The sequence below is a fragment of the Epinephelus moara genome, chromosome 8, assembly GCF_006386435.1.
Source record: "Epinephelus moara isolate mb chromosome 8, YSFRI_EMoa_1.0, whole genome shotgun sequence".
Lineage (NCBI taxonomy): Eukaryota > Metazoa > Chordata > Actinopteri > Perciformes > Serranidae > Epinephelus > Epinephelus moara.
In genome coordinates this window covers 11722000-11749077 of record NC_065513.1, presented here as the reverse complement: position 1 = coordinate 11749077, position 27078 = coordinate 11722000, and the positions used below count along the sequence as shown (strand labels likewise).

General features: G+C 44.2%; 1 protein-coding gene across 3 annotated transcripts in view; it reads left to right on the top strand.

The window, feature by feature from the left end:
- Nucleotides 1–1326: 1326 nt before the first annotated feature.
- Nucleotides 1327–27078, top strand: part of kat6a (K(lysine) acetyltransferase 6A) — a 35490-nt gene continuing 9738 nt past the window's right edge. The window contains exons 1-11 of one of the 3 annotated variants that reach the window (XM_050050163.1): nt 1327–1679; nt 3148–4634; nt 16164–16272; nt 17969–18084; nt 19405–19486; nt 20336–20450; nt 20758–21071; nt 23423–23535; nt 24852–24967; nt 25803–25944; nt 26905–27066. In XM_050050163.1, coding sequence (XP_049906120.1) covers nt 3942–4634; nt 16164–16272; nt 17969–18084; nt 19405–19486; nt 20336–20450; nt 20758–21071; nt 23423–23535; nt 24852–24967; nt 25803–25944; nt 26905–27066 — 1962 coding nt within the window. In that variant the 5' untranslated portion in view covers nt 1327–1679; nt 3148–3941. Of the gene's footprint in view, nt 1680–1934; nt 2049–3147; nt 4635–16163; nt 16273–17968; nt 18085–19404; nt 19487–20335; nt 20451–20757; nt 21072–23422; nt 23536–24851; nt 24968–25802; nt 25945–26904; nt 27067–27078 lie in introns of those variants that run through there. The other 2 variants (XM_050050161.1, XM_050050162.1) reach the window with 2 other exon arrangements.

Sequence of the window (27078 nt, the reverse complement as noted above, 5' to 3'; positions counted from 1 at the left end):
GCCTACTGTACACACTAATGTAATATGTGAGTCCTCAGGAGGCGTACTAATAGCCGATCATGTGTTAACGCTTCACACTATTTATCTGTGTAATAACACTGCCGTTAATTATAATTAGTGCCTTGTCGTTGGAATGTGATTTATCTGTCCCTGAAGAAGTGCAAGATAAACAGCAAGTAAAGTGTGACCTTAGCGGTTTTATTTGATCACCACTGTGCTGACAGCAGTTCACCCTCTCACAAGACACCTCTAACATGGGAAAAGCTCAGGTCTAATTGCTCCCTATAAGACACTCTATAATCCGTCTCTGAGGACTGCCGTACACATCATTTTACACAAAGCTGCAGATAATTTAATTTCCACCCAGGGAGCTTTCAGCGTTAGCCTGTAATAGAAAAGGAAGATTGCTGCCAGATTTCCAACACAAGTGCCTCTGTATCACTATGATCATGAAACTGAAGCTGCAAAATCAGTTTTCCTCTATTGATTGTTTTTCTTCTTAGTAAGAAGGCTGTACTTAAGTTGTTCAAATTTCCCCAAGGCAGATTCATAAATTACGGGGCTATACGTGATACTTTATCAACCCTTGTGTAGAACTCTGTGTGTTCTGAGCCAAGATTAATGGCTATTTCTTTTAATGTTGTAATTTTTAATTTTCTACAACATATATTAAACATAAAGTGTCCATAACTTGCGTATATTAAGTGCAAATCACTTTTAAATTGAGCACACTGCAGATTCAAATGTGATACCTTCACATTATGTTGCCTCCATCTGTCACCAGATGCTGTAATTTATATTGCACTGAGAGCTGTAAAAAAATGCCTTCTCTCTCTCCAAACATAAATTAGAAGAAAAGGTGTTAGACTCAGCTGTCATTTAATGAAATGTAACAAAGTGGATTGGCTGCAGACAGTTTACATAATAGTTTTCTTTGCTGGAAAGATAATACTCTGTTTCACAGTCTGACGAGTAATGCATTTGGAGACTACTCTGCATAGACAGATAATAACATGCTTTATCATGTACTGTAATACTCCAGATAGCTACACACTGCAACATCTGATCATCTCTGGGGACTGGATCTGTGTGGCGCTCTTCCCATCTTTAGCTTAAAAAACACACAGCTGCTACAATAGACTGCAGTGTGGTGGGGTGTCTCACTTTGATCTTTAAATACCCTCTAACGTTAAGGCACGCTCATTGGCTTTGATTTTTTTTTTTTTTTTTTTTTTTTTTACAACTGCTGGACAAAATGCGGACGCTCCCTTGAATCCCCCCTATGTAGCTGTAGTACAGCAGAGAATGCGAGAACACCTATCCTCTCTTTTTATTTTTTTTTCTCCTCCAACACCACCACCATCTGTCCCTTTCTTCCATTTCATGTGCTCAAGCAATATCCACACCCCTCTCATAGCAACAGCACAACGCCGCCGCCCCCCGCGCCTTGCAGTGAATTTTTCTTCCCCTGGATCTTCGCCTCGCACCATGCAGACGGTCCCTTGGCCCTGCCTGACGGTTCAGTGTTCCCCCCTCCCCCACCAGCCGTGCTCCTGTTTCACTCAAAGATGGCGTCGGCACTAGAACCCCTGGTCTGTGGCTGCATTTTTAGGCTTGTTGTTGTCTCCGTTTCGCACGGTTTTGGCACCTTCTCCTCGGCGGCTCGACACGAAATTCCGGTGAGTAGCAGCGGAAACCGGATGGGGGAATATGAGATTTTTTACACGGTCTGCTTTACCCGAGCTTCCCTCGGAAACCAGAACCGGACCAGCTCGGGCTTTCTGGGGAACCGCGAGAGGTAGAGGGAGAGAGGGGTACGGAGGGATGATGATCGCGGAGGTGGGTGGGGGGTACGGAGGGGGGAGCCGAGGCCTAGCTACTTCGCTCCAGCGGCCTTGTCTTCACCGCACCGCAGGCTGTAGCGTTACGTGGGAGGGCGGTTGGTGGAGGGAGGAAGTCAGCGAGGTGGGGAGCGCTTGTAGGGACGCGTCTAAGCGGGCAGAGGCTCCTCGCCCATACCACAGGCTGAGAAGGAGGCCGGAGAACATGTAATACTGCAGAATCCGCCGCTGTGATATCTTATTTTTTGCACTTGCCCGCTAGCCGAGATGGCCGTCTGCAAGTTGCATTGTGCCTTTTACAAGGCCGCGATCTTACGTTAATATCTGAATGACATTCAAAATGAGATTATTCGCTGTGTTTGCTGCGGTGTGGTGGTTAGTGCTGTCTGAAACACCGACTGACGGGGAATACGTTGTGTTTTTGAGCTGGAGCGCTGGCTAACCGCTCGTTTCATGCTGTTTACGTTTCGGGTTAGCGACTAACGTTAGTAACATAATCGTAACGCTAGCTCGTTGGCTAGCTTCTAACGTTAGCTTGCTAAACAACAGCAGTTAGCGGGAAGGCTTGTTGTCAGATACTTAGCTACATAATACCATATCAGTGAGAGTAAACAGCACCGCAGGAAATAGTTTGGCATTGCGACAATTGGCTAAGCTTTGATTTTTAGCTAGCCTCTCAGCTAATGTTTGCTAACAGTCTGTGTTTTGACTGCATCATGTTTACCTTAGCAACCCAACTAGCCCACTGGTCAACTTGCTAGTGCAGTTTTTAGGATGATGTTGTTTACCCTGTTATACCTCATAATTTCCATCATTATGTGACACATCTGTGCCATCTCCAGTGGTTGTTAGAGGTTATGGTCCTATCTGTTTGTTGTGATTCCTGTACTACTCTGGCAGTTGTTTGGGCTGTGATATCTATGTAACATGAGAATTGCACGGTTATTTACAAAACCATACCAAACCATAGATTCATAAGCTGTTAGGAGGTGTATCAGCTAAGGGATTTCTCCTCTTCATAATTTGCATGGTATTAGTAGTGCATGGCCAAAACTTATGGTGCTTTCTAAAAAGCATGCATGGCTTTGTTTATATATGTGTGTTAGGGTACTATATGATGTCCCAGTTTTGTTTATAATGCTGCACCTTTTCTAAGGTGATCTGCGTCTAATTAAAACTCTCATCTTTAAAAGACTTAATTTCATTGTCATATATTTTTCCCAATTTAACAAAGGTCTCACTTATTTCTGCAAGGTTTCGCTAACCTCTTGTCTCTGTGTGTTGTTTTCTTATTTTTTTTGTGCAGGGTTCGTCAGCACCCGAAGTGCAATAAGCATGAAGGTGATCAGTCGTGGCTGCTCCCTGGGGTGAGATATCTGTTCCGTCCCAGAGCTGAGAAGCCTAGACTGCTGGAAGAATAAAAGACAGCGAGAGAGAACAAGTAAAGACAAGGAATCGTGGATGCAGTGGAAGTCCCCATCTTGTGGAATGTTATAATCCACAGAAAACATATTTACTGTGTTGCGCTCACCTTTATCATTGAAACACTAATTTTATGTCTTGGAGACCATGATCATCTTCCACAGCTTGCATTGAGATTCGGCTAGTTTGCCAGCGGCAGGAAACTGACTGAACCAGTTTTATTGTCCGTGTGTAGGTATTTTGCGACAAAGTGGGAAACACCTTATTTTTTGAAAGCCCCTCTTATCACCAAGATCTGCTCTACCCTACTTTGTGTTCTGTGGAAGTTTAAGTTGCTAATAGACCTGCTACTTCCTCCACTCCCCCTGCTTCTCGCCAGGAACTTTCACCTGGTTGGGAGTGGGTGGTGGGTGGGCTGCATTTTACAGGGTGGAGGGTTGGCTCGGGGGGTTTGTGCTATGGTCAGCTGCTCATTACCGTGCTGCTCATACTCAGCTTCTGAGGGACTCTCTGTGCGACCACAGGACAAGGGATAGTACGCAGGCAGAGGGCGAAGAAAAAGAGGAGGCGGCGGCGCTACGGCGCAGGCCAGGTGTGTCCTTGGCTTACAGTCCCTTTTTTTGTGTGTGGTCATTGCGGTAAGGCCTAGGGGCCCCTGCACCCACCCAGACCGCAGCCATGGTGAAACTGGCCAACCCAATGTACACCCAATGGATCCTAGAGGCCATCAAGAAGGTGAAGAAGCAGAAGCAGAGACCGTCAGAGGAGCGAATTTGCAATGCGGTCTCCATGTCCCATGGTCTGGATCGCAAAACGGTTCTGGAGCAGTTAGAGCTTAGTGTCAAGGATGGTACCATTCTTAAGGTCACCAACAAAGGTCTCAACTCTTACAAGGACCCTGACAACCCAGGGCGCTTGGCTCTGCCCAAGCCCAAAGGTAGTGGCAGCTCAGGAGGAGGTGGTGGAGGTGGTGGAGGTGGTGGAGGGGGAGGAGGTGGCAGCAGCAGTGGCGGTGGTAGCTCTCACTCCCATTCGGGGAAGAAACCAGGACTCGACTGGAACAAGTTGATCAAGCGGGCCCTGGAGGGGCTCCATGAGCCTGGCGGCTCCAGCTTAAAGAACATTGAGCGCTTTCTCAAGTGCCAGGCTGATGTGGCAGCCTACTTGTCAGGCAGCGGCTCCATGGGGCCCGGCCTCTTCCACCAGCAGCTGAGGGTGGCCCTGAAGAGGGCCGTGGCCCATGGACGTGTGGTCAAGCAAGGTCCTCTGTTCCAGCTAGTCAGCCGCAGCAGCTCCCTGGATGACGGAACCGGGACGGTGTCTCTGGAATCACTTCCACCTGTCCGGTTGTTGCCCCATGAGAAAGACAAGGTGAGAAAGACAACAAACATGTAAAGCTATGTGCGTGCACCTCAAACTTAGACATGTTAATAAAATACACTAAATAGTAAACACCTGGTCACAGTCATTATGGACATCAAACAGCAACAGTTACCATTCTGATGTTGTTGATCAGTGTTGATAGAAAGTTTTTGTATACATTACACATGTAAAAAGATAAAGGGGTTAAACCACTCTTATTTGTTGGCACCTTGTGTCTGATAAGATCATGCATGTACTGTTGAAACAACAGCTGTCGTTGAGGAAATTGTGACAAGAAATCAGATGTGCTCCTCAGTCAAAACTTTTTGGGGCAACAGAAAGAGAGTGAATTTGATATTTGAAAGTAACCAAAAACACCCTCTCTGAGTCTTTTTGCAATCCACACAACAGTCACTTTACTCACATAATAGTTGCTGTACACCCAGATTTGTCCAGATCTATCAGCTGGCATTACCCAAGACATTGGCACTGCATTTTCTCTGCTTGTTCAAATTGGTACTTTCCTATAAGGCTGTATTTTACTACAGCACAGCATGGTCTTTGACTGTGTGAATGTTAGTTGTGAATTTTCATCCAGCATATGGTGTAGTGGTTTACGTAGCACATTGCGAAGTTATTTTAGAAGTGGCTGAGAAGGGTTGAGCAACATCAGACAGATGCCAGAGTGAGGATCTTTGCACAAACTGGAGTGTGCATCTTTGTGTTTAAGACGTGAGAACAGGGGTACTGGGTCAGAATACATGTCAGAAAGACTTCACTGAACCCAGCTGGTCAGTGTGGATGAATATATGAGTGACAGAATCTCAGGTGTGTGCGCTGTGATCCAGGCGAGCAATACAGGCGTGATGCTGGGTTGGCGGCTGGTGGGCCAGCTTTCAGCTGAGGAGGAGGTCAGGGTAGAGAGTCACATGGCTCTCAGCCTCCTGCAGGGAGTGTGGACCAGCTGCAGGGCTGCTCCCTGTCAGGAGATGGGTGGAAGAAAGGAAGAGAGGGAAGGGGAGGAACACAGACAAGTGAGAGAGAGAGAGAGAGAGAGAGAGAGAGAGAGAGGTGGTCTGTAGTGGTGCCAAAGGAAGAAGCCTGGATGACGCAAGCTACAGGCCTCTGAAACCAGAAAGGGAGAGAGAGGCAGAGACACAGAGGGAGAAGAAAGCGAGAGAGACAGAATGAGTTAGAGAGAGAAAGAGAGAGAGGGAGAGGCAGACATGCAGGCGACAGAGGAGAGAGGGAACACACCCACTTTTGTAACCTGATCAGAGAGAGCAGCCTGCTGCTAACCTCTGCTTCGAAGGGCCAGGGACATGTGTACACACACACACACTCGCGTTTAAAACCATACAACTGCACGCAAAGAAAGGAACAGAATAGTACAAACAGACATAAACACACAAGCCGAGTGCAGTCTGCCACAAGATCTCACACGTACACATATCACTTCAGATGTCTACAGACGTGCAAACATGCATTCTAGCAACCAGCATGTAAGTAAACCTGTTAGAGCTACACGCCAATATCTTTCAGCCAAGTGGCCCATCATTGGGTCATATGTCACTTAGGTTATCAGACAGCCAGTAGATCTGGAGGATACTAGATCAGCCGTAAACACTGTTTTGACTGGCTCCTGGCTTTATCTGGCCCCTGTGTGGGTGTGTGTGTGTACAAGTCTGTGCAGCTACAGAAGCTCATGTTAAGGACGGCCTTACACATACACCCACCCACCCACCCACACACACACACACACACACACACACACACACACACACACACACACACACACACACACACACACAAAGTAGGATTAGCCTAGAGAGCAGGCTGAAGTCACATGGGGTCTGCCTAACATAGTGACCTGCTTGGCTGCAGATGGCCCGCTCTTAAGACGAACAGAGATCAACCTCTTTCTCTCTGACTCAGCTACTGATAGGCCTGCCTTAGAGAGCCAAATGAAAACACAAAGGAGTGCACACCTCAGTGGGAAAGCGATGTTTGTACACAGGGGAATTTGTAATATCTAACTTAATATTGCACCAGTAAGTGTAAAAGTTATCACATCCTGTAAATTTAAACTAAATTTTGTCAGAAAATCAATTTTAGCCCAAGTGATTTTGCTGAAAGAGAAAAAAGACCACCCTGTTGCATCAAATTGTTCATCAAAGATGTTGAATTAAATGTGTGGAGATTTTGTTGTTTGTGACGCGCATCTTCAGGCTGGATAGGGCATGGAGAAGCTGTTGCAGCAGTGAGGAAATTGACATTTGCGTCTGGCATTCACACAAGCCTGTTTACTCTTCTTCCCTCCTGCTTCTTGTGATGTTCCTTTTCATATATCTCTCCAGAGGATGCAACCTTATTGCTGCTCAATCATGTGTGTTTTGCAAGTGACTGCTGGTATGTGCTTGATATATATGTTAGCCTGTGCCGGTGCGATGGCATATGCGTCAAAGAGATAGAAACTATGCGCTGAAGACAGAGTTGGCGTTGCATGATCACTCCGCTCAGTTCCCCTGCTCTTCCACCGGTGCATCATTGCTATATTGCCCCGCATGATTGCTAACAGTTATGATTTCCCAAGGAAAGGGAGAGAGAGAGAGAGTGTGTGTGTGTGTGTGTGAGTGAAGGCAGGGGGGAGGAAAATCCAAACAAATGGCTAAGCACTGGCTTTGACCCCATTTGCGGGGAGATTTGTGTACTCAACACGCTGATGTTTGTATCGGAGCGCTCCATTCAAACAGGATCCCAGACCCTATTTCTGTCTCCCCCCTCTCACCCTAATAGGGTACCATTGCCAGGTCATGAAGGGGGAGCTGAATGGGGGAGCGAAGTCAACCAGAGGTCATGGATATATAGATGGCAAACCTCATTGCCTCCCTGAGCGCCCGTTAGCAGTATGAGGCTACGGCCATTAGGTGGGATGGGCTTGACGCTGAGCCTTTGTGTGTATATCTGTGTGGGTATATAGTTGTGTGTGTGTGTGTATGATGTTCATTCCGTCATAATAGGCAAGAGCAATCTCCCTGCCCCGCAGTTGCCCTCTCCTCAACAGCTGGAGCGGGGTGAACCAGAGTTCTCGATGTGGACGTGCAGTGTCACGGCGAGGACGTGTGAAAAAAAGGGGCTCGTGAACAACATACACACAGACACATTATCTGCTCGTACACAGTGTTGTGGCGATTTCCCTCCAAAACATCCCACTGACCCTTTAACAGGTTAGCATCCAGCAGCTAATGGTTCCTTTGCTGGTAGTGGTTGTCAAGCTGCTACATTAGGCAATGCTTATTATAAACCATAATGGATATATTTATTCACTGTAATTCATTCCACTTTTCCAGTATTGGATCGACCCCACCTGTCTCTCTCTACCATCACACACATTACCTCTGCTTGTGTTGGTTCAAGGTGAAGACATCATGTATCATCAATGGGAGAACCGTGAATACAAAATGCCCTCAGACATCGATTATATGCCTTGGGTGCAACCTGCTTCTTTTTCTCTCTCTCTCTTACCTTCCCATCCTGCGTTGGCGCTATATCATGTTGTGTAGTCACAGGAGAGGATTTTGTGTGTTCACTGGATGGATGGAAACATTCTCAGAGTTAGCACAGCATCACAGGAATGCTTGGAAAATTATCTAATTGGGTGCGATGAAATGGTCTCCCTTGACTCTATTGTCGGCTTGAATTTCAGATGTAGGACTCATCCATTTTTCCAGGAGGAGGTGAAACTTGTAGAAAGTCTTTATTTCTGCCTCCATTTCCCTGACAGGGATCTGTTGTTTCCATTCGGCCAGAGCCCTGGCCTCAGTTGACCCATTATTAGTGCCTAAAGTTGAAATTTCTTGTTCCAGTCTCTGATGGCACCAGCTTTAACCTCACACTGCGCTGCTACCACAGACCCAGTTCTTGTTTGACATTTAGCAGTACACACCAGCTGTGAAGTGGAAAAACTGTAGAGCATTTATTAAGTTAAACGGTCAGTTCACACAAATTGTAATGAACATATTTTCATCACTGCCGTAAGCAGTAATTTGCCAGTCATTGCCATTGTTCAATGTCGGCGGTAGGTGAGCACATGTTGCCCGAGTTTGGGTGGTATGTCCTGCACCGTTGGCACTAGCCGGCCTTTGTCAGCCCTCGTTGGCTTTAGTTAGCTAATTCAGCATGTTGAATTGGCGATTAGATGGCGAAACCTGTCAGTGAGTAAAATCACTGTGATTGGCAGTTCAACTCTGTCCATGAGAAGAGATATGGAAGTGATGAAAGCAAACAAACAGCTAAAGTCAAGAGCGCGTGAGATGAAAACAAACTTGTTACATCAGTGAAGTTTTTTTGCCATTGAGCTCTGCAGCAAAAACGGTTTGTACTTGTTTGTGTTATTGCTTGCTACCGCAAATCCAATAACGTTTGTTCTTTCAACATCGAGTTGTGTTGTTCATGTGCTAACTGGCTAAATAGCGTCTTCAATCTGTCCTATCGCTCCTTTGGTTTCCCTTTTTTAATAAAAAATGCAGACTGCCACCACCTGCTGGTATGGAGAGTGATTTTTCTCTCACGCAAACGCAGAATGTATGTGCAGTGTGTACATGTGCAACTTTTTGGCTGAGAAACAAGGCGACACAACAGTCAGCCTTTGCGCAACTAGTTCTTTGATGTCAGTTTGGTGTGTCTATATGTGTGGATATTTTAGATATCTGCCTCAAAGTTCCGCTGCCACCCCAAATACAGTCATCATTTATGGTGTGTGAAGTAGTGAAAAAACACCATGTCTGGAAAACAAAACATGTTTTCCAGCCATGGTGTCCCCGGGTAACTTAAAGGTATACTATGCAGGATTTTCCTTAAGAAAAAGATACAGATGCAAAAGTAATCCCTCTCAATCATCACTTACAACCCACTAGAAATGTGTGGTGGTGTATTTATCTGCAGAGACCCTGCCCTCTGTCTGTATTTTCTGATTTTCTTATAATTGTGCTGTGGTTAGGATGTGTAGAGGGGTGTTGCCCACAGCCAATAATGGCACGCAGAAAAGGTGGGGACTTGATGAAAACGTAGCCACCATGTGCTACACCATAAACACCACACATCTAGGAAGAAGCTACGCAGCACAGCACTGTAAAACACAAACATAGCGAGGCAAAGTGCTAAGTGGACAGAGCTTGATCCGAAACAAAAGTGAAAGCAGAGAATGGGGATGAAGAGTGACACAGAGTTAGCCTGTTCTCTGTTGGACCGGTAGGTGCCGGCAGTTAGCTTAGCTAGCTTCCTCAAGTATTGGCTTTTCCTTAACAACAAATGTAACGCTCTTAGAATAGTAGTTTTTAGTGTACGTACAAGTAGTGTAGGGAGGTGTGGCCAAGTTTGGATGTTGTGTTTACGAACAGTAACTAACAATTCCTGCATAGTATACCTTTAAGATAATCCACAGACCTCATTGTCAACAGTTTTCATCTGGACTGTCTTCTGAAAATAATTATGATAAAAACTGTTCAAAGTGAGGTCTGTGTCTAATTTGTCACATGCAAAACACATGCCAGACAGTGTGTTTATACAGTGCCAGTGTTTTACCAGTAGCCTTAGCACTGGCCATCATTTGTGTTTTCAGCGAAGGTGTTCCAATCTGACCCTACTGGCTGCAGAAGAGCAACCAGGAGCAGACGCTGTGAGCCATGAGTCTATAGAAACAGCATTAGCAGTGGTGTCAGCACCCAGGGGGAGCAGTTACCTCGAGCTCACCAGTGACTGTGATGTGAATGGCATTTGGCAAGGGAAGTGTAGCTGTGTGAGGCCTTGCGTATGGCTAACCTCACCACCCTGCAAATAGAGCCAATGTGTTGAGCAGCTGTGGAAGTGACGGCTGGAGCGCGGCCAGCCCTGCTCCGTTTGATGCAGTGATTTAGCTTTGTGCTCCCTGGCTAACCTCGACAATAATGGAGGGTGATGCTTGGCTGAAGGGAGGGCACGCTGGCACAACACACTTCCTCGGGCTGTTGTAGACGTCACATGAAAATGTAGACCACTTACTTTAAAGTCATTTATACGCCAGTGGGACCACAGGGATTTCAGATTTGAAATGTCAACATCACTCTCTTACATCTCAACCAAAGTCACTTGAACATCAATGTATACATGTTTGTGTGCTTTTATATGACGCCGCCGCCGAGTAATGTCTCATGACTACTAGTGCTTCGTGCATCTAATGACTACAAGTGCAAATGTGTTTGTGTGTCGTCTGCGCGGTGTGTCCTGTAACAGTGATCAATGAGTTTGTGTTCGAGGTGGGGGCGGCCATAAGGGAAGTGTGGTGGTGGTGGGGGTTGCTGAGATTGGGCTCCCATGTTAATGAGATCCTTGACTTGAGATGAGACAAGGACAACAGCAACGCTTTTCCCTCTTTCTCTTTTTCTCCCTTTGCCTTTTATCCTTCTTTCCCTCCTCCTCCATTTATCCCTCTCCTTTCGTCCTTCCTCTATTGTTCTCTCCTTCCTGTTTCACTCTCCTGTCCTCTGTCTTTAGATAAAATAAGCCAGTTTATAAAGAGGAAACCGGGCCACAGTTTGTTGTTTTCCATACCCTGTTATCTCTCGGCACAAGGTCTCAGACAATGCTGCATATTGCCTCAAGTATTCATTTTGACCATTTGAAAACAAAATGAATAATTTTGCCAAATTTGGAGCACAGTGCTACAGGATATGGAGCGTATCTGACAGTGTTGACACAGCATGGGTCAGACTAGTGTGCACTCACCTGTCCGTTTGTGTGCAGGCATGTATTTATAGAGGAACCTGTAACTTGTAAGACATGTTTTTAATGGCATTTCAAGTCCGCCCAGTCGATGTGGCTAGCTGCTAACGGTTGCCACAAGGCGTGTCTTTTTGGCTCAGAACAGCGTTTTGTTCCTGAGCGCTCCTTACGTTGGGGGGAAAAAAAGAAGAGCACATGCCAAAGCATGAACACACAGGCTTAAAATAGACACACATCCACACACATCTCAAGTCAAAAGTCGGCCATGACACTTAACTCAAGCAGTCGGTCGATGTGAGAAATTTCTAGAGCGATGTTGTGGTGTAAGAGCAGTCCTGGCAGCCGATGCTGGCTGAGGTAGAAAAGGCTGAAACAGGGAGGAAAAACAGCTCTCAGGAGGAATTGTGTTTCACTGTTCCAATATCCCTGTCATGAAGGGAGGATTAGCTTTTCATTTTTTAGTATCTGTTGGGGATTAATTTACAGTGGCAGCCAGTAACTGAAGCCTCACTGTAACATGCGTCTCTATACAGGGTGTGTGTGTGTGTGTGTGTGTGTGTGTGTGTGTGTGTGTAAGGCGACGCTCGCTCGCTCACTCTTGGCTCGTGTTTACTCGAGCGCTTACGGGGCGAGTGGGAGCAGTTGACCTGCTCCAGCGGGGAAGGGGTTAAGCGTCAGAAATGATTGAGGTGTTGGTCGCACGCAGGCTGCTCAGAGGACTGCCGCTGCAGATTTTCTCTCTTTCTTTACACTTTTCATTTCCTTCACTCTCCTGCCCTCTGGATTCTTATTTTTGTCCTCGCTCTGTCTTTTTTCACACTCCTCTTTTCTTTCTTCTCGCTGCTGACTTTCATTTTTCTTCAGTTTTTCTTCAGTATAGCTATTTTTTTTATTGTGCATTCATATCATTTTGTAACGATTTGTTTTGGGATCTTACTGTATAATCCAGTGCATGATCACCATTTTATATACTCGTTACCTGTGAGACTGTAAAATGGTCTCAGGAAAACAGAGCTAGTGCTTATATATTTATCCTCAAGTACGACTCTATCTTCTTCTTTGCACCCTGCGTGTCTGTGCTTATCTGCCTCCCTCTTCACTACTCATTCTTTACAACCCTCCTCTCTCTTTACCTCTTTCTTCCCTTTACTCCCTCACTCCTTACCTTTTGTTTCTCTTGCTCTCTCTGTCCCTGTGCTGTTAGGTGGGTGGGTAGAGGGGTGTAGTGGGGGTGTTGGAAGGAGCCTGAGTCAGAAGGAAATGAACCCAATAAATCACGCTCTTGTCCCTGTCTCCTCCCTGCCAGGACCTGCTGCCTTCCCAGCTCTCTGCGGCTATGTGCACTTACACTGTTGTCCTGTGGAAAACCTTGTAACGCCATCCTCAGTGAATGTCATGTTGTTTTTCCCATTTAAATAAATGATTGGATTGTTCCCTGTGGGATGACGTGCATGTTATGACCTTGTGTGCGCCTCCTACAAAGTTTTTCGTGATTTCTATGATGTAAAATGATCACGATGATGTAAAACGTACACAGTAGTGTGCTTGAGAATAGAATTCCTTTTTCATTTTTCAATTTTTGCAGCTATTCTGTAAACTCATAGTAAGTAGTGACAAAAAGACTTCAGCCTCATTACTGAGTTTAAAATGGGTGGATTTAACAGCTCAACAAAAAGAAAACCTATGCTGTCTGTTAAAGGAATACTTAATCCCCCAAATGACCATTTGCACATCAACTTGCAGTCCCCATGCTACACATGCCCATTCTGCTTGGCCTGTGGTAGCGCTGCTTGCAGCTTTCTCAAGAACTGCTCGTACAAACACTGTGCTCTTTTGGGTTCTGAACAACACACCTGCAGTAGCTATAGATTTATCATGATGCTTAGGTATGGGAAATATTCAATAATGTTGCTATTTTAACTCCTTGTGTAGCGAAATAACCAAAAGAAGGCCCCCAAAGTAAAAAATAGGCATCTCAGTGGAACGTAGTGTGTCACAAAATATGAGACTTTATCATTCATTAAACTATCCAGCATTATATAAGAATTGAAAGCTTCAGTTCAGTGTGCTGATAATTTCTCTCTTTTACTCACTTTGAGTAAAAAACTGAATTCAGGACTTCTACTGTGCAGTATTAATAATAGTGAATAGTTTTACTGAAGGAAAAAAGTTGTGAGTTGCTACTTCTTCTCCCACTGCCAGTTCTGACATTTCCAGTTAGAGAAAGGGTGAAAGGTAAAGCAAGATGATGTTGGCCTTGGGCCCCCAGATCACTAAATCCACCCCTGAAAAACACATCCATCGTGGCTACTTGTGGTTAAGCACAGTGATACACTAAACTGGTAAAAAAATAAAATAAAGTAGAGCATGGATTTAATTGGGTGAGGTATTTTGCTGGTGGTAATGTTATCCGTGTTAAAAGTTAGTATGGCAAACTTACACACTTCGACTTGCGAAGGCAGAGTGGTGCTTATCCTAAAGGTTATCCAGTCTTGCTTGTTGACTCCAGGGAAGTGAAGAAGAGTTCGGTTGTAATGTTATTATTGCTATGCTCAATGTCTTTTTTGACTAAATTTTTTACTATTAAACAAGCTTCAGCATAAACAGCCCCAGGCACACATGAGTAGCACGCCTGCCCTCTTTCAGTTCAAGAACTTTCTCAGTTTTTTGGATTCGTTGTTCACTGTAAGCGCTTGTGAGAAGAGCAAAGTTTTCTTTACAAATTCAAAGTAACATGGGGTGAGTAATTGAAACTGCCACATTGTTGTTTGGCATGTGAAGTATTCTTAAAGTTGCTTCATAATGTTGTAAGCATAGCCTGTGAGTATCAAGAACCATTCTTTCATTCAGACACATGAACCTGGTGATGTTGGTGGCTCATTGAAGTGTCTGAAGAATCTCTTGTTTCTCAGTATTAAAAGATTTTGTTTTTTTGTGTCTGCAGAAGTATTCATCTGCCCTGGGCTTTTTAATGGCATTCCAACTTTAAATAATTAGTAGGATAATTGACACAAATGAACACAAAAAAGACAGTTAAGGTGAAAACAAATCTCATAAGGTTAATCTGAATTAAGCATGGATGTAAAACACAACAAGTGCTAAGTATTTATCCACTTCATGTCAGTTTTAAGTTATGAGAGCTGGGACATTGCTCAATTTCTGCCAAGTTTCAAGAGGACTGGGAATGAACAGCAATTTTCAAGTCCTGCCACAAGTTTCAAATTGGATTAAGGTTTGGATTCTGACTTGTTTTAAGGCTTTTGATTTTATATTTGCGCTTGTGTCTTCTCGGAGGCTACCATGCAGTGTTTGGGCTGACACATAAGAGTTTAGTAGGATGATCAAAACTGTCCACTTTGTCATTAGATCACAGTCTCAGAGTCTCCCACATGCGTGCTGGCACACACCAGCCCCGATGTCATGGGGTTTGTTTTCAACAGTGGCTTCCACCGTAAAGCTTAGCACGTGGAAGCAGTGAGGCAACAGATGTAGTATGCACAGTGTCCATCACTCTTCTCACACACACACTCAGTTTTTGAGGACAGCTTGTTTACACATAGATGATCCTATATGTGACCTGTAAGAACAAATGGTTGCTCCAGTGACGATTTAAGCAGCTGGTTACCTTAGATTATTTTTTCGTTTTAAGTTTGCTTGTATCAATTTGAAGCCATTTATTTGGGCTTTTTAGTTCGATCACAGTCAGAAGATCCTAATTACACCTGCTGCTTTTCATTGTTGCTCTACAACAGAATATGAAAAGGTCAAAATGAGTTTTATTGGCACCTTAAATCACAGAACAACCCTATTACAGAATTTTAAATACACAAAACAAGTTCTCCTGGCATTTGATGCTACCAACATTCATTTATATTCAGGACATTTATGTGAGTTGTAAATATCACAGCCAGATTATATGGATTTTTATGTTTAAATTATCTCAGTAATACAAATTTGACTCACTTGTATCTCTTTGATACTCAGCAGTAAACAGTGTGTTGCTGAAAATGATTTGTGGTGCACTCTGAGGTAGCAGTAAGCCACCACTTCCCCTCAGGGCTTCCAGGCTCTAGAAACTTTCAAGGAGAGTCACCCCACGGCCCCTCCCTCTCGTGTTTGCGCCTGTGAAGTGCACCTGCAGTGCTTCGGGGATGTGATTTTTCAGCTTTATTGGACACACAAGTCCTATTTGATGTCTAACAACATGTAAAGTGTTATCCTGCCTTTTGTTTTCCTGGACACAATCCTGGCTTAGGTGCGTATCAGATAATGTGTTTGTTTTGTGAGTGAGTGCACACCTGCTGACACGGTTTGTGTTTTCGGGGATGCACTAAAAGATTGATGCAGCACCAGAACTGAATGTCTGATAGCATGTTTCAGTGTCAAAATGGGACACGTTGCGCTGGAGTTAAACTCCTCAGCCGATACAACCAAAGGAACTGAGATACAGCTTTTGATCACACAACACAAGAGTCAGCAGAGACACTGACACAAGATGGCAGCCTCAAACATGTCATGTCACATAAATTATACAAGCTCACTCATCACTCTGTAACTCTCATGCTCTTCATTATCCTAAACTCTGTTCACAGATCCACATGCTCTGTGGTGTCATTGTAGCGCTCAGTCTGCTGTTGGCTTGTTAATACACACAGCAACAGTCATCCACTGTGGCAGGACGCACAAGGCCACTTTGTTGTTTTCATTTGTACAGTTAAGCTGTTAAGTTGACTGACGGTCTCAACTTCTCTCCCCCTCTCTCTTCTGTCCCTCTGCCAGCCGGTGGCGGAGCCCATTCCCATCTGCAGCTTCTGCTTGGGGACCAAGGAGCAGAATCGCGACAAGAGGCCGGAGGAACTCATCTCCTGCGCCGACTGTGGCAATAGTGGTGAGTGCTGCTTTGTGACCAGCAAGTGCCAGTTCAGTCTGTGGCTTTGTTAATCTTTCCTAGTTTTGTGGTAAACAACAGCACAACAAAAGAGGGTCCAATCAGCTGTTTGCAAAGTATGGATGTGATTGGCTAGAATACAAATCTGTAATCTAATCATTCTTGTAAAAAGGCATTTGCAGCTGAGAAAATAATATAAGCACAACGTCACATACTGGAGCTGTAAAAAGATTACCATGAGTGTACTTTTAGGAAGCTGCACACTTCAACTATTTCTGGTGCTGCTTCTTCTACTGAACTTTCTATAACTTTCATCTTCTTATTCAACTGCTTTCAGTGGTTACATGTCAGCTGACATTTCAACCAGCTGAGGCCACATCCACACAAATGTTTAAACACCGTTTCAGTATTAATCTCCGTCCATAATAACACGCCTGAAAATGCGTATCACATGACCATTGACGTACGCTGGGCTTGCAACTACCTATGTAAACAGGAAGCAGATTGTCTTCTCCGTGGTTGGTTGCTTACTGACAGGAAACACTACAGAGACGGCGAAAAGTAGGACCAGAGATTCCTTTGCTTGGACCAATAATGAGATGGAGCTCCTACTGATAGTAACATGAGCGTGAGGTAGTCAAGGTGATGGAAAACAGATTGGGAATCATTCAAAACAAGTACAATGATATATCAGAGCTGTCATGGGAGCGTTATCCATCACTGGAGGAAGCCATGGCAACAGGGAAGGAGTACCCACACAAGTAGTATAAAATCACAAAAGGCATATCAGCCAGCTTTAATGTTTTGGCTTAATCTGTTGTGACTGATAAGACCTAATTGGTAAATGAATGAGGGTGTCTTCATCATTGTTTTCAAAAGTCTCCATTTTCACCCCCCAGACGTAAATGCAAACCTGGAGTTTTTAAATTAAAACAGGGTTTAAACGCTTTTAAAGGTCTCTGTTTTATAGTTCCAAAACATCACAGTAGCATGGACGCTAGGTGTAAACTTAGCAATAACTTTCAAAATGATGGCATTAGTCTGGATGTAGCCTAAGATGTCCATTTTAACTACAATTTTCACCCTCTTTCACTTATTGTATTTGGACTGTCACTTCAGTTTCTTGCGTTATTTCAGACATATCCAATTGTTCAATTGCTGTTTTATAAGCTGGAGCACAGTCACATTTTCTTTAGGAAATGTAGAGTTCAAGAGTTGTCCTTAATAGTTGTTCTGTGGTGATATTTTCATTATCTTATTTTCTCTGCCCCTTTTCGGTCCAGCATGCCATGCTTAAACTTGAGTAAGACAAAGACAATAAATGACAAATACTGGCAACCGTCTCTGCTTTCAGAGAAGCTGGGATATAATTATGGTTTTCCTGCTGCTTAGTGAAAGCAGAGGAGAGATTGTGTTCCTCCTCTTCCCTCAGTGGGTTTCTGTCCCAGACAAGACCATCTTGTTTGCTACTCTTCAAACAGCAAAAGCACAGCTCTGACAGATTGTCATTTATGTTTGAACACTCTCTTTGCAGCCAGGTTTGATTCAGTGAGGGCTTTCAGTTCCAAAAGGATCTCTCTTTTTTTTTTTTCTTCCTACAATGATGCAAGTGGGTCATGGTTGTCAGTCAGCAGCCACTAAAAAAGTCTGTGACGTTGACGCACTTGTTTGTGTATGCGTGTCTGTCTACCTGCAGGCCACCCGTCCTGTCTCAAGTTCTCCCCAGAGCTCACAGCGCGAGTCAAGGCTCTGTGGTGGCAGTGCATCGAATGCAAGACTTGCAGCAGCTGTCAGGATCAAGGAAAGAATGCGGTGAGTGGATGAGCGAATATGGCGGACTGGCAGCCTAACGGTGCCTGTTAACGCTCTCTTCTCTACTTAAGTGCCAGATAGAGATGCTGATAGACATATCTGTGGTCCTGGGATTGAGCTATTTTAGTCAGCATCGGCATGATTTCTCTTCCTTGTCAAGTGAGGCATCATTGTTATTCAAATGTTTGTAGAGAGGTTTGACGGTGAGACAAAATGCACAACATACTGCCAAGATGCACAGTGATAAAATACGTCTTTGAGAAAAGAGAGCAACATGGAAACAAAGAAGCTGCTTAAACCAGTCGAGGTGGATATTTTCAAAGTACATTTCAACTTTAACCTCTTCTAGGATTTGTTGCACAGATTTGGTGCAAAATGTAAACATTTTTAGTCACTTGAGAATTGATAAAAATGGTCAAAAATCCCTCCAAAATACCATATTAAGACACCAAGACTTGAAGGACAACCACAGAAAAATCTATGCTGTGATTTGATATCAAAAACTTTTGACATTTGGAGATTTTTTTCAGTGATTGGATGGTGAGCACCTCTGTTCTGGAAAGACAGCATACATCCTCTGAAAGCCTAACGTCTCTAGGTTGTGGCTGTCAAGTTTCAGGCGGCTATGATTATCCCAGAGGTCACAATAGGTCATCTTATACAGTGATGTCAAGTTTTAAAAATGATCTTATCACAGTGAGGAAAACTGCATGTTTTTTTTGTTTTTTTTGCCCAAAATGGCACGGGACTAGTATAAAGTCGGCATGTCTGCAAAGAGGAGACCCATTGGTACCTATTTAACCCATTTTCATTCACATATCTTGAAGTCATGTGACCCCTGTGAAATTAGCTTTGCCAGTTTTTCCCTTGCCAAAATGTGTCCTGCCTTTGGAGCATTATTAAGTATGACATGTTTGTAACCAGTGGATTCATCAGGTCTTTTAGTTTCATGCAGTATTTTCATTCTAGCTTTAAAACTCAGCGCACTACAGCCACTAAAAGACAGTATTGTTGGCCGAGGACACCAGCGTCCCTAGCACAGTGGAAGAGGTTAATGTACTTTGAACACTTACATAAATATGTGGAATTCTTATTTAAGTTTGTCATAAGGATGATCTCAGGAGCTTTATCATCAAACAAAGTGCATCATAACCATATTATTGGACATGGGTGACACATATTTGACTTCATGAAAATACAGTTTGCCCCTAGTATATTGTTTTAGCTTTCATGCATGTTTATTGGTTCCATGAGACTTACCTTGTCTGTAACACGTCTGAAGTGATTAATAATCATCTTGTGCATGTTTGTACTGTGCAGGACAACATGTTGTTCTGCGACTCCTGTGACCGGGGCTTCCACATGGAGTGCTGTGATCCTCCCCTCACGCGGATGCCAAAAGGTAAGTAAACACAGGACTGCTCTTTTAAGTCATAACCTGCCTCCTCATTGCCTGTTTACTGCCTCCCATGAATCCAACTGATATAATATGCAAAGCTCTAGGGCTGTACCCAACTCAGGATGTTGTGAGTGGGATCAGATTCCGCCGTTTAACGTGATTGTTTGTTTTTTTCCCCAAATAAAGTTTTAAAGTTTGAATGGGTTCAGCGGGACAATGACATTCATTTAATATACTGAACAGGCTAACGGCACTAATGACGGACGTGAAATGTATAACAGTTTTTGCCGACACCAGATACCAAACAAAAGCCAGAGACTGTGTCGTATTAAGTTGCTGTGAGCTGTTATTTCACCACTTCCAAGCAGAAGAGAGAAGTTAATGTTCTGGAGACTTGTGGTGGAAAGTTTCTTCTCCTCTGTGCCGCTGCATCACGTCCACAGCTGTCTGTACTAAAGTGCAGCGTGAAAGTCAAGAGTGCTCCCTTTGCAGCAAATTCTGGGGACCAAAACATCCCCAAAAGTACATGGCACAGCACACTGACTAGCGAAAAAAAAACCCCCGACTGCTCGACTTGAAGCATTCCCAGTCGACTGAGGGGTCTCTGAATGACGATTCAGATCTCCGACTTTCAAGGGGCAGCCCGACCAGGCTCATGAATGACCACTCTATTTGACCATTAAAGTCACACTAAATGATTTCTCGAGCTCTCTTATGAAGCACGTAATGCTTCACCATGAAGTGCTAATGTATGCAATGTGTCCCAGAGTGTGTTGGTATCTGCACTGAAGCTTGTCTTGTCTAATCCACCTCAAAGTATGTGAACCTGTGCTTTTACTCTTTCTCTCCCAGGCATGTGGATTTGTCAAATCTGCCAACCCAGGAAAAAGGGAAAGAAGCTTTTACATGAAAAGGCAGCACAAATCAAACGGCGCTACAACGCACCACTGGGGCGGCCCAAGAACAGGTAAAGAGACACCTTCAGCTGCTGGCGTCTTCTTTAGTGTTAGCCCAGTGGAGAGCCGCAGCACGATGCCATGTATCTACTCAAGCAGGGAGCAGATGAGCTAACAGCTAAAACACCTCGTCTCAAAACAAGCTTAAGGCTATTTTTTCTTTTATTGACATTTCTCTTCTTTATGTAATTTATCAATAAAAACATAGTGTTTGTTTTTCCAGTGGATTCATATGTGGTCCCATAAGTAAGACTCTGGGTCCACCAAACTTTATTACTTTCTGACACAGTGTTTACTGACTTCTGTCTTTCTCCGCAGGCCGGGGCGGCCCTTCAAGAAGTTGGGCGGGCGTGGTCGGCGGAAGCGCTCGGCCTCGGCCAACTCATCTTCCAGCTCATCCTGCGAGGGTTACCCTGGTGACGACAGGCTGCTTTTTTCGATGCGGGACGATGACCTGTCGCAGGGCAGCCTGCGCTTCAACAACAAGACCAAGGGCCTCATTGACGCCCTCACAAAGTTCTTCACACCATCGCCTGAGGGCCGCAAGGCACGACAGGAAGTGGTGGACTACTCACAGCAGTGCCGCATCCGAAAGAAAGCCAGTCGCAAAGGAGAAGGAGATGACAGAGGAGGTAAGGATTAGCTTATACACACATTTCACAACCATTGGAGGATTACTCTTAAGTCTGCAGATAAACATCTCTCTTTGCTAAAAGATATCAGATATTTACTGGTGCAGTTGACAAAAATCATCAATTTTTTTTTCTATAAATGTAAGTATTTTATTACTAAGAAGAGCACAAGATTCTCAGCTTTGAATATTTTATTATAAAGTAACCAAAAGGGGGTTTATAGAGTTCATGTACTCGACATAAATATGATAAATAGCCTTTGAATTGCAACTTACTGGATATAATAAGTGATGTACATAAAGATATGTGAATGAACTGTTTTGTTTGTAGTGAACACATAAATTTAAGCAACTTTTTAATAGTGCAGCAACAAAATTATTAATGCAGCGACTGCAAAAACATGAAAAGGAGGCTATAAATTTGATCATCTCTAAAACTTTCACAGCACAAATTGGTAATAGTTACAGATATCACCATCGTTGCTCTAAAAACATATTGTATCACGATGCCTCTTTTCCTAGTTCTTTTGTCAGACACGAATAGGGGTTGTGAGCTAGCCGGTTTGCCAACAGACAGACTCTGTGCTACCAACTATTACTGTGATGTATAGACTCTGCTGCAGCATTCTGCCCATTTTAAAAATGATCCAGCCCTGATGTTACTTATTTGGAAATTGTAGACCGAGGGTAGAAATGCTGTAGAATTGATTTGTCATTTTCTGGCTGAGAAAACTGTTGCTTATGCATCAAAAGAAATTGCTTTGTTACATGAAGTGGGTGGCCACCAGCAGTTCTCTTTCCACAGAACTTTTCATGGTGGCGCGCACACACACACACACACACACACACAGAGTCTTAAGTACAGCACAGTAGAAGAGAATAAATGTGACAGAGCAGACACATTAGGAGTACTCACTTCATGTTTCATTGGCACCAATGTCTGCATTTTGACCCACTTTGAAGATTTTGTTGTACAATGGATTATACAACCTGTATGAATCCAGTTTTGTGACACATCCAGAGTCTGTCAAAAGAGAAGTGATCATTTAAAACCTGTCTACCCTGTATATGAATAAAACAAACCCACAACAGCCACATTAGTAGGTTCATCATCAAAAATAAATGTGTATCTGTGGTGATGAGGCTCAAATATAGCCATCTATGATTTATTTTACTTGTTCGTTGGGAAACTCAGATGCAGCACAACTGTGCACAATAGGCTGTAGCAAATAAACTTGAGCCCTTTTTACACAGAGATCACACTATAGGGCCGCTACGCAGTTGTTTCTTTACATCACCTTTGCATTTTTACACAGAACCAAACAACTGCTGCATCATGCTGTCCCCATATATGATTTCAGACAGCATGCTGGCATCGCAGATGCAGAGGCGTGACCCTAGTGTGACATATAACATAAGCGTTGGCAGTGCAATATGCATATGTGCATATTTACTGTCTCAGTTACATGGTGGCTGATCTCGTCCTCTGCTTGTAGGGTAATGAGCTCCAGGACCTCGTTGCTTTCCCAATTTGCAGACATTTTCGCCCGCTGTTCCTTCTCTTTGAGTTAGCTGCTAACTGCTTTTAGCTGCTTTTTGAATCTCCTGTGGTGGATCACATGCATAACACATCATCAAAACGGCACACCTGTGCCGCCTATGATCTTGTCCTGCCAGCTGTCCCGTTTATACAAAGTTTCAGCGCTGTCACTACTTCCATTCCCAGACAACTCTTTCCCCCCATGCTGCGATCGTACCTTTTATACAGAACTGGGATGGGGAATAACAACGCAGTATTCCCACCTTGAACAGGCAGTGTAAAAGGGGCTATGGAAGCCCAAGTGAATTTCTTGAATTCTCTCAGCACTTCGTGTCTTGTGTGCTTTGAAGACTAACTTTAAGCTCAGTAAAATCAGAGCAGAGTGTGCCAGTGAGGTAAATTAGAACAATTCCTCCTACTTTATCAAGAATACTGTTTGATTATCACACACAAACACGCAGGCATCAAATGCAGAGAGATGCCAGAAAGATGGGTTGCTGCAGCTCAGCGCCCTCAGCAGTTAGGGTGTCAGTGCCCTGCTCAAGGGCACCTCGACAGTGCCCAGGAGGTAAACTGGCACCTCTCCAGCTACCAGTCCACACGCTGTACTTGGCCCATGCAGCAACTTGAACCAGTGACCCTCTGGTTCCCAGGCTTAGTCCCCACAGACTGAGCTGCTGCCACCCCTGGAAGACTGTTAACCTTGTATAAATGCCTGCCCACTGTCGCAGTAGCACCATTGTTAAAATCGTTTGTCTAGAAAGCTTCTCACTAAATTTGCATTAATGTTGACTCTGTGTTTCAATCCCCAGACAATCAGGAAGGCAGCGACTGGCGTGATGAAGATGAGAAACTGCCCGGTCACGAGAACCTGACGGAAAAAGACATTGAACTGTTCAGACACATCCAGGAGCTGGCACTACAGGTACACAGTTGGAGACAAAATATTAAATGTCTTTTAAATTTATTGAATGAACAGATAAGGGATGATGGAAAGGGAGGACATGAAGAGGGATCACATTGTAGAGTGAGACAGCATCAGCAGGGGAGCCAGGGAGAGACCTGTGAGGCTATAACTGAGGCTGCCATGCTGGAGTCATTGGACGTGATGGTTATGTAAACCCACGGAGTACAGCGGGGGAGCTGGATTTCAGTGGTGATGAGAATGTGGTCAGAAAGAGCAGAGTCAACAACAGCCAGGTCGTAAAAGATGACGTCACTGGCCTTTGACAAGGTCTGTAGGATGTAGGCACGTTTGTGGGTGGAAAAGTCAATGAGCTGTGGGCCTATTGTATTGTATTAATAGATTAATTTGCCGTGGAACAGCTGCTGGATTCGGCATGTATATTAAAACCATGCAGGGCACATGGGGCAGAGCAGGATGATGAGTGTAGCATTCAGTGAGGTTCAAAGGTTTGGTTTTAAATGACCAATAGATGCAAATAAAAAGCTTCGCTACGATAGTTAAAGTACAGTGTTGTCTTTGGAAATTTGCTTGAATTTCACATTCTGTTTCTGATACTCCCACGTTTGAAGGGCACAGCTGGTCAGTATGACTATGCCCTGGAGGCCTCTGAGTGCACGAGGCCTCTGCCACGTCTCAGCTAGGCACACAAAGTTAAAGTTGGTGTCAAAAGAACACCCCGTGTTTGATGGAGTGAATATTGCAGCTTTAATATCAGTGTCCTGCAGTGACAAGTTCGCCCAGCCAGTGTAGTTACAGAGAGGAAATGTAAATCAGCACTAACAGCCCTTTTCATGCAGCCCGGCAGTAGATCGACCAGAGAGCAGGTGTTTGGCCAGTGTCACGGGAGTCATATTAAAACACTATCTCAGATACCGACTGGAATATTCACACCAGTGTTTAAGTGTTTGACGCAGGGAGTAGTAAACTTTAATGACGTGTGAAAAGGGCCGATGTTATTATCTAGGCTGAGTAGCAGTGGAGTAGAGTACATGATCATCATAAAGGGCAGGCAGGGAGGTTTAAACTGATCTTGTTAAATATAAATCTAAGCCTGGTGGGCTCCACTGGTTTGCCTTTATCACTGATGTGTCACTGATGGCACCCAGTGTCCTGCAGAGCTCTTACGCTTGAGTGTAAGATCCTAAGGCAGTCAGCCCTCATGTGTAATCTATCTGTTTGCCCTATGATCTCTCAGTCGCTCCAGCAGTAAACCTAAACTTGACCTTCCATCTCCTCTCCCTTTCTCCCTTCGTCTTTGTCGCTCACACAAACAGAAAGTTGGGGTGACGGGTCCGCCAGACCCTCAGATGCGCTGTCCGTCAGTCATCGAATTTGGCAAGTTTGAAATCCAGACGTGGTATTCCTCTCCCTACCCCCAGGAGTACAGCAGGTAAGCTAATGACCATAATGAAGCACAACAGCATAATGTACTTAGCTCACACTACTGCGTTTAGGCAGCACAGCCACCTCCAGCGTAATGCAGCTCAATTATAAGGTTGTTTACAGTAGCACCTACTTTGGCAGGTAACCAGCCAGAGCCTGATTTGGAGTAGGTGGGGGTGTAATAATTCTTTTAATGTATGTAACCGTGGAATAAAATCTGCCCTACTAATCTTACCTAATCTGCTTTGATTAGGTATTTGAAAATTTAGTGGAGGTAATAAAAGTGAAGTAATATTAGCAGAGAATAAAAGCTTAATGACCCACTCAGAGCAAAAAAATCTATATTTATCCTTGTTCACATCCTATTGGCTCTGTAGGCAGTGTGGAATTATTTGCCTCGTTCAAATCAAGAGCTGTGAAAAGGGATGCAGTTAGCATTTATGTTCAATATTTATTTATCTGTCAGTTGCTTCCTCAATTAATCGGTAATTGCTTAGTTAATAAAACTTCCAAAAAAAGTTTTAAAAATGCCTATCATGATTTCCCCAAAGCCCAGAATGACGTATTCAGATACCAAAACCTAAAGATATTCAGTTAACTATCATAGAAGATTAAGAATACAGCAAATATCCACATCCAAGAAGCGGAAACCAGAGAACGTTTGGCTTTGTCGCTTAAAAAAAGGCCATGAATGAGTCAGTTGTCAAAACAGTTGCAAATAAATGCTCTGTTGATCCATTTATAACTTACTCGACTGTTCATTTTAGCTCTAACTGTGACTTTTTGCAACCAGTTTGCACTTACACCTTTTCTTGTTGCACTCCCCTTCCTTTTCCCTCCAGACTACCCAAGCTCTACTTGTGTGAGTTCTGCCTGCGCTACATGAAGAGTCGCAGCATCCTCTACCAGCACATGAAGAAGTGTAACTGGTTCCACCCCCCTGCCAACGAGATCTACAGGAAGGACGATGTCTCTGTATACGAGGTGAGGATGAACTGTTCGGAATGATGGACTGAACGATGGTGAGAGCTAATGAAGTGAAAGACTAGAAGAATGTGAGTGAGTGATGGTTGATGTAACTGAAACAGAGATAACAATCTGTAAACCACAGCAGCGCTACAGCCACATCCGCTACCGAAGACACCCGTTCTTCTCTTCTTATCTCACAATTGCACCTAGTGTTGCACTCCAGCCCTGTTAGTCACTTCCAACGACACACAATTGTCCAGTGTAGTTACAAAACAGACCGATGAATCCTTTCTCAAAAATGTATTCCATGCCTTCTGTAGACTTTTACCAAGACCCACTCATTTTTATTTAAGACTCTGGGAGTATCTGCAGGGTCAGAGATTAATCTTATGCATGGCACACCACTTCTTTCCCCCCAGCCTCATGAATATACAGTATGTTGATCAGTCCACTTCCTAATGTTGATTAATAGACATCCCTACACACCATAGCGGAATATTCTGCCATTAATGCCATCAGGGAATGACACTGTTATTATTAGAAGAATTCCTAATTACCAATTTACAGTGAAGCTCTTCTTCTCGGTCTCGTAGCGCAGCAGCAGATTAATTCAGTGGGTTGTTGTCTGCAGGCCATGGCCACTGCAGCTCCTGTTTCCCCCGCTCTGCAGTCCATCCTCGCTCGGAGGCGAGCAGAGATAACTGGCCAGCTGCCAAGCCGAACCTCCCTCCTTCTCTTTCTCTTCACAGCTCTTTGTTTCTCTCCTCCACCCTCTCTATCTGTCAGAGTCTCCAAAGACACAGCTGAGATCATTGCCTGACACCGACTTCTACTCCATTCCCCTTCACTTTGTTCCACAGCTCTCTAACAGCAGCTTAAAGATGTACTCCTGCACAGTAGAGTGTGTGGGACTGAATTGTAGTCGTTTAGGGAACTTTGTGTCACTGATGTGTTTCCTTGCTGATCCCACAACAGGTTGATGGGAATGTGAGCACAATCTACTGTCAGAACCTGTGTCTGCTGGCCAAGCTGTTCCTGGACCACAAAACCCTCTACTATGATGTGGAGCCTTTCCTTTTCTATGTCCTCACCCAGAACGACAGCAAAGGTTGTCATCTCGTCGGCTACTTCTCTAAGGTACGGCCATGA